Consider the following 8,161-nt stretch of genomic DNA (forward strand, 5'->3'; position numbering starts at 1 on the left):
ATTTTCACGCCATTTCTCAATATAAATTTAAATTTAAAATAAAGAATTACTCCCGTTTGTTAGCATTGGAAATTTACAGAATCATTCGATTTTGGACCTCATTTTTCCTATTTTTCTCCACACAGGCACAAAGGTGTTTTTTTTAATGAAGTTAGGATTCTTCATTTGTTTATTGAATTATTGAGAAATAGATTAAAATAAAAAAAAACATAGGGCCAAGAATTTCTTGTATTTCTTAATAAAAATAAACTAAGGTAATTATTTGATTATTCTCAACTTAAAGTTAAAATGTTATGCTGTGATGTATTTTCAGTATGCAAAAATTGATTCAAGTCATCTCATTCGCATTGTCAGAGACTGTCATCCGTTTATTCGAAATAACGCGCATTACACCTTTGAGAATCCATGCGATCAACGCATATTCCACTGAAATAAGAAGAAAGTGCTCGTTACTTTGGTAATAACTATGATGTAGATGTATAAAGTACAAGTCACAAAGGTTATTGCACTGATGACTATCCACGACATTACGGTCACTGCAGCACCAATTCCATTAACATCCATTTCACCATTATTCCCTATTACGATTCCTCCCAAAATGCAGCCAATGAACAGTCCAATGATGCACAATGCATAAATAGTAGACACAAAGCGTAAATGATACTTGATGAATTGCACTCGATGCTGAAACGAAAGAGTATTTTAAAGAATGTAGCGTTTTATTTTTCGAACACCAAAACAACATTGAACATTTGTGTCTTGGCCATATTTTTGGGACAACTAGTGTAGTGTATGAAAAATAATAGGAATCCAACTCTTGAGAGTTTCAAAGGCTAATGTGTAAAATAAACACTAGATATAAACTAACTATGCTACCCAAGCTACTATTCTTGCATAAATGCTTATATACACCGTAGCTGTCAATTCCGTAGTGCGTCCATCCTATCACGGAGGACATATGCATGGTGCTGAAATCAAAATCGCATTCCAGAGTCCCGTATCAATACTGACACTTTACAACAAATCTATACTGAATCACCCCCGCCCATGCTGTGCTTCAACAGATACTCCCAAAATTTCTAAAACATTGGTTTCAAGTGACGAAAACAGTTGATGTTTTATACGCCAAATGAATGATGATTGCAACTCCTTGTTACGTTCCTGTAACGCTCCTAGCTATTGTAGTATGGGCTACAATACTACCAGATCGCAATCAGTTCTCGATCTCCTTTCTTATGGTTGAAAGCATTATGGAACGCAACTCATCGATTTCCAACACCTACTTAAAAAACCCGTTCTGAAAATACCCATTTTGCATAGATTTACAACGATTTTCATCGGACCGGAAGTCGCCATCTAGTTTTCTAGGCAGACATTTTGGATTTCAAAATGCTTAATTGAAAGCAATTTTTAACCTGAACATTCTTGTAGAAAAAATCATGCTTCAAAATGATCAGGAACATAAGCTTCAATGAATTTCAAATACTGGAAGTCGTCATCTTGATTTCTAGGCTGCCTGGATTCTAATAAATTTTAATGAAAACAATTTACAAACAGGACAAACTATAAAAATAATCATTCTTCTTTTATAATCAGAACCTTGAGATACAATGATTTTCATGAACCAGAAGTCAACATCTCCCCCTTATCCATCTTGTTTTTGGACCGCTAGTTAAAATTCCAAAATGTACAATTGAGAACAATTTTCAATCTGGACAAACTTGTAGAAAAAACCATGCTTTTAAATAATCAGGAACTTGAACTACAATGAATTTCATGAACAGGAAGTCGCCATCTTGTTTTCATGGCCGCCATATTGGATTCCAAAATGTTTAATTGAAAGCAATTTTCAACTCGAACAAATTTGTCGAAGAAATCGTCCTTCTAAATATCTAAATGATCATGATCTTGAGATACAATGATTTTCATGAACCGGATGTCACCATCTTGTTTACTAGGCCACCATCTTGGATTCCAAAATGTTCAATTTTCAACTTGGATAAACTTGTAGAAATAATCATGCTTCTAACTGATCAGGATCTCATGATTTTCATAGACCGAAAAATGCCATCTTGTTTTCTAAGCCGACATCTTGGATTCCAAAATGTTCGATAGACAGCAATTTTCAATTTGGACAAATTTGTCGGGGAAATCTGAACGAATGTGCATGCTAAGAATCAAAGACCGATTCTTTAACTTCAACATAATCAACGTGCATAGCCCACACTCCGGAAGCACTGATGATGACAAGGAAGCATTTTACGCGCAGCTCAAACGCGAGTACGACCGCTGCCCAAGCCACGACGTCAAGATCATCATAGGAGATTTGAACGCTCAGTTTGGTCAGGAGGAGGAGTTCAGACCGACGATTGGAAAGTATAGCGCCCACCGGCTGATAAACGAAAACGGCCTACGACTGATAGATTTTGCCGCCTCCAAGAACATGGCCATTCGCAGCACCTATTTCCAGCACAGCCTCTCGTATCGGAACACCTGGAGATCACCTCAGCAGACAGAATCGCAAATCGACCACGTCTTGATCGATGGTCGGCAGTTCTCCGACATAACCAACGTCAGAACCTATCGTGGCGCTAACATTGACTCTGACCACTACCAGGTGATGGTGAAACTGCGCCCAAAACTATCCGTCATCAATGATGTACGGTACCGACGCCCGCCCTGGTACAATCTTGAGCGGCTGAAACAACCGGATGTCGCCAATGCGTACGCGCAGCATCTCGAGGCAGCGTTGCCGGATGAGGGCGAGCTCGATAGGGCCTCTCTTGAGGACTGCTGGACGACAGTCAAAGCAGCCATTAACGACGCTGCCGAAAGCATTGTCGAATATGTGGAACGGAGCTCAAGAAACAATTGGTTCGACGAAAAGTGCCAGGAGGTTTGAGAGGAGAAGAATGCAGCGCGGGCTGCAATGCTGCAGCATGGTACGCGGCAAAACGTGGAACGATACAGACTGAAGCGGAAACAGCAAACCCGCCTATTCCGAGACAAAAAAAGCGCCGCCTGGAAGAGGTGATATGCCAAGAGATGGAGTTGTTGTTCCGTTCTCAAGAAACGCGGAAGTTGTATCAGAAGCTCAACACATTCCGCATAGGCTTCGTGCCGCGAGCTGAGATGTGCCGTGATAAGGATGGAAGCATCTTGACGGACGGACGTGAGGTGATCGAAAGGTGGAAGCAGCACTACGATGAACACCTGAATGGCACAGAGAACACAGACACAGAAGGTCAGGACAGCGAAGGCGATGGCTACAGCGGACAGCGGAAACCAACCAGCTCCCACGATGGGAGAAGTTAAGGATGCCATTCAACAGCTCAAGAACAACATGGCCGCTGGCAAGGATGGTATTGGAGCCGAACTCATCAAGATGGGCCCGGACAGGTTGGCCGCTTGTCTGCATCGGCTGATAGTCAGAATCTGGGAAACGGAACAGCTACCGGAGGAGTGGAAGCAAGGCGTTATATGTCCTATCTACAAAAAGGGCGACAAACTGGAGTGTGAAAATTATCGTGCAATCACCATCCTAAACGCCGCCTACAAAGTGCTATCCCAGATTCTTTCCCGGCGTCTATCACCTATAGCAAACGAGTTTGTTGGTAGTTATCAAGCAGGTTTCATCGACGGCCGCTCGACAACGGACCAGATCTTTTCCGTGCGGCAAATCTTCCAGAAATGCCGTGAGTACCAGGTCCCTACGCACCATTTATTCATCAATTTCAAGGTGGCATACGATAGTATCGACCGCGTAGAGGTATGGAAAATCATGGACGAGAACAGCTTTCCCGGGAAGCTCACAAGATCAGAGTAACTATGGACGGTGTGCAAAACTGCGTGAAGATCTCGGGCGAACACTCCAGTTCGTTCGAGTCTCGGCGGGGACTACGACAGGGCGACGGACTTTCGTGCCTGTTGTTCAATATTGCGCTTGAAGGTGTCATGCGGAGAGCCGGACTTAACAGTCGAGGCACGATTTTCACGAGACCCGGACAATTTGTTTGCTTCGCGGACGACATGGATATTATTGGGAGGGAGCTCGGGAAAGTCAAGCTAATGGTGCATGCGTCGAAAACATAGTACATGCTGGTTGGCGGAACTGAGCACGACAGGGCCCGCCTAGGAATCAGTGTTACGATAGACGGAGATACCTTCGAGGTGGTGAACGAGCTCGTCTACCTCGGATCCTTGTTGACGGCCGACAACAATGTAGTCGGGAAATACGAAGGCGCATCATCAGCGGATGTCGTACCTACTATGGGCTCCAGAAGAAACTGCGGTTCACCCCCGCACCAAATGCACGATGTACAAAACGCTCATAAGACCGGTAGTCCTCTATGGGCGTGAGACATGGACTATGCTCGAGGAGGACTTGCAAGCTCTTGGAGTTTTCGAACGCTAAGTGCTAAGGACGATCTTCGGCGGCGTGCAGGAGAACGGCGTGTGGCGGCGAAGGATGAACCACGAGCTTGCTCAACTCTACGGCGAACCCAGTATCGTGAAGAGAGCTAAAGCTGGAAGGACACGCTGGGCAGGGCATGTTGCAAAAATGTCGGACAACAACCCTGTAGAGATTGTGTTCGCTACGAATCTGGTCGGGACGTGGGGCGCAGTGAGCAAGGTGTATTGACCAGGTGCACCTGGACGTGGAGAGCGTGGGTCACAATCGAGGATGGAGAGAAGCGGCCATGAACCGAGTGAATTGACGAAATATTGTTGGCGGGGCTTTATCAAGATAATTGATGTTAAGCCAAATAAGTAAGTAAGTAAGAGGTATACATTTTGGTTTGGTGTCCATAAATATTTTTGATGTTAAATGATAGCATATAAATCACAGCTGTTGTACAAATTTTGCACACGTTTTTGATATGATAGAATAAGTGTTTTCCGTAAAAAAAATGATTATTTTGGCTCAAGAATAAGTTTTGAGAACGGCCCATAAATTTTTGCAAGCAGCTCATTTGAAAAAATCAGAAATTTTTGATTTTAGAAAAAAATGTTCTTAGAAGAAATTGTAGTAAACCATTTGGACTATGAAAATAATATACTCTGAATTTTTTTTTTTAATTTATTTATTTATTATATTGATAATTTTTAATTAATTAATTAATTTATTTTTATTTATTTATTTCATTAAAAATTCAAAAATAAAACTTATAATTTAAATTACACAAAAACCCCATTTTTAATATTTTTTTTTTCAATTTCACCATAAAATTTTAAAATTAAATAGATGTTTGGGTCAAAGTTTCATGATGGAGAAATTTTAAATAAAAAGGTTTTCTTAGAACAACATTTGAGCAATTTTCAACGTTTTGAATATATTTTGTCAAAAAAATTATTAATGAATAAATAACATAAAGAAATAATTGTCAAAATGAACACGTTTCGATGATACAATCAGAGTCTTGAAATTATTCTGAACCAAAATGATTATCGTGATCACTTCTCTAGAAGTAGCCATACCCAAATTATCTAATGTTTAATGCAAAAAATAATAAATTTCATGATAAAATTGACCATTCTCATAAGTTATTAGCTATACTCTATCAAGGAGAATAATTATGTGGAAAGAAATATGGTTTTCACTCTCGAAAACGTATTGTTATTAAAGGAAATCGCGAATAACTAATGAAAATGGCATATTTTATTATTTCTTTTTTTTTTGTATTAAACTTAATATAATTCAAAAATAGCTACTTCTAGAGAAGTTATCCAGATGATCATAATGGTTTAGAATCATTTCAAGATTTTTATTATATCAACAGAATGTTTTTTTTTTTTTTGACAAAAATTGAATATCAACCTAAAGTTGTTCTAAGAAAAACTTTTTTATTAAAAACTAGTGGCCCCGGTAAACTTTGTCTTGCCATCACGCAGGCTGTCTGAAAAAGCCATAAATCTTCCCGTACATAATGACAGTTCTGTTCACACCCGTTTTTTCGACATTTCCATTCAATATCCTTTGCTTTTTCATATACATAAAAACGTCGGAACGCTTTAGGAACATACCTATGGAAGAATTTTCAAATTCCGATAACCCGTTCTCAAGCCATTTCGTGACATACAAACACCATTGAATTTTCATTTATATAGATTTCTCCATCATTAAACTTTGTCCCAAATATCTATTTACTATCAAAATTCTATGGTAAAATTCAAATATATTAAAAATGTTTATTTTTTGTACTTTAAAAATTTAAGTTTTATTTTTGAATTTTTAATGAAAATAAATAAAATATTTTTTCACTGTAAATTTTTTTTTCTTGCAGCCCAAATGGTTCAAACAACATTTTTCTCTAAAATCAGCAGTTTCGGAGTTGTAATTTTTCAAAACAGTTACATGCAAAAATTTATAGGCCATTTTCAAAAGTTATTCACGAGTCAAAATGATTATTTTTTATGGAAAATACTTATTGTACCATACCAAAAACATGTGCAATATTTACTGAAAATAGGAGATGGTCGAGTTCTGTGACTGACCGATTTGACATGGAGTTCGTCTGTAGGCCTCACTAGCCATATCATATTGTCGTAATCATGTTTATACAAGAGAACGTTCTAGACATGTCTTTAAAAATTGATTTGAAAACTATTTTTACAAAATTCAAAAATATGAAAGCTTTAGGCGAGTATCATCAACATCAACGACAATACATATTTTGAAAATGAACGGTTTGGTTCTGAGATTGGAATATTTAAACACTTCAGTTTTCCGACAAATATTGTAAGAACATATAACAGTGTTTTGACAAATTGTACATGTGAGGTTAATCATATGAACTTCCTGCGAAAGCTGGTCTTCCTCAAGACACCTTGTCTGAAACAAATATTTTACAATATTTTCACATGACTTACCTAAGTCAGTACAAGGATGATAAAATCTTTAGATAAAAATTTAACTTTCAAAATTCGCATTGAGGGCCTTCTAGCCAAATGTAACAAACATATAAAATGTATGTATTTACATGTCTACAGAAAATCAAAACTTTGGGGCAATGATACACTTTCCAGCTACAAACAGGTTCTCAAATCGGCCTATGACAGAACTTCCAAATATAAGAAATGTAAGCTATGTTTGAAATGATACAAATAAATGAAAAAAAAATCACATTAAACTTGTCCTAACTGTTAGTGTAACTTACCATTAACAATCCAAACGTGAGTAAGGCATTGAATATTAAGGAAATCAGGGATCCAAAAAGTATTATAATGCTGACGACGCTGGTTTTCTCACCTTTAATGAAACCAGTTGGTATTAAAAAAAACAACAATTCAACTTAAATGTACATACCGTAGTAACCACTTGGTTTGACAGTGTTGCTTGTGTTAATGATCAATAAAATAGACGCAGCCCAACACAACCCGGTGTAAATGTAACCCATTACACGAAAATTTGGAGCCATTTCAATGGAGCAAGAATGATCAATGCAGCACTACGAAGTCACGACACGAAATGCACTGTTTGAATCCCGCATCTAAACTGTCACTTTACACAGATCTATGGATCACCTCCACCCATGTTTATGCTGGGATCTGATTTCGAGTGGTACATATACAGTATCCTGCAACCAAGGAGTTATGTACTAAGCTGATATAAGCACGGCTTGATGATAGGCAATGCGATCGCAACAGTAGAATATATATTTGAGATACAGATCAAATTCATGATAGACTGACACCGCAGCACAAAGTATTACAAATAAGAACCCGTTTCACAGTGGTCCAGAAGCGCCTTTATAAACATGAAAACACCTGAATGCCTTTTTGAATTCAATATAATCTACTTTTTTATCTATTTCATATGTTTAAGGCTCAATCGCATTTAACACTTAGCGGAGCTGAAATCCGTTTTGTACTTGCAGATACTATAACTTCTTAAATACCGAATTTAGTATAGGAAGAAGCCAGGAGAATCCTAACAACTCGAGGTTGGCTGGGTGTCAAGGTTCTCTGCAGCTCATCCGGGAGGAATATCGTGGAAGCTCGTTCTTTGTCTCAAATATGCTACCTGACCAAAAGTGTTGGTCTTCCCCATTTAAAAACTTAACATGTTTTATGCTGTTATCTTTGTCATTTTGTAAACGTGGTCAAGGTCATTTGAGTACATGAGTTGGTAGATTTAAAAAAAATCAAGAAGCGCTCCTTA

At 38.3% G+C, this 8,161-nt stretch overlaps 1 protein-coding gene across 1 annotated transcript; it reads right to left on the reverse strand.

Annotated features, from left to right (window-relative positions):
• Window positions 1–220: 220 nt before the first annotated feature.
• Window positions 221–7,700, reverse strand: LOC110679293. The gene is made up of 4 exons (XM_021853605.1): window positions 7,307–7,700; window positions 7,158–7,249; window positions 489–684; window positions 221–426 (listed from the first exon to the last, which is right to left on the reverse strand). Exons 1-4 carry the CDS (start codon window positions 7,416–7,418, stop codon window positions 329–331), a joined length of 498 nt encoding a protein of 165 aa, XP_021709297.1. The 5' UTR covers window positions 7,419–7,700; the 3' UTR covers window positions 221–328.
• Between the last annotated feature and the right edge of the window lie 461 nt (window positions 7,701–8,161).

The sequence above is a fragment of the Aedes aegypti genome, chromosome 3 (assembly GCF_002204515.2).
Source record: "Aedes aegypti strain LVP_AGWG chromosome 3, AaegL5.0 Primary Assembly, whole genome shotgun sequence".
NCBI lineage: Eukaryota > Metazoa > Arthropoda > Insecta > Diptera > Culicidae > Aedes > Aedes aegypti.

Bases quoted from the DNA above. Each gene is read 5' to 3' on its own strand.
- LOC110679293 (XM_021853605.1), bottom strand. From the start codon at position 7,418: ATGGCTCCAAATTTTCGTGTAATGGGTTACATTTACACCGGGTTGTGT. The intron at 685-7,157 runs GTAAGTTACACT...CTTTCGTTTCAG, and splicing joins TCACGTTTGGATTGTTAATG to CATCGAGTGCAATTCATCAA. The intron at 427-488 runs GTACTTTATACA...TTCTTATTTCAG, and splicing joins TGCAATAACCTTTGTGACTT to TGGAATATGCGTTGATCGCA.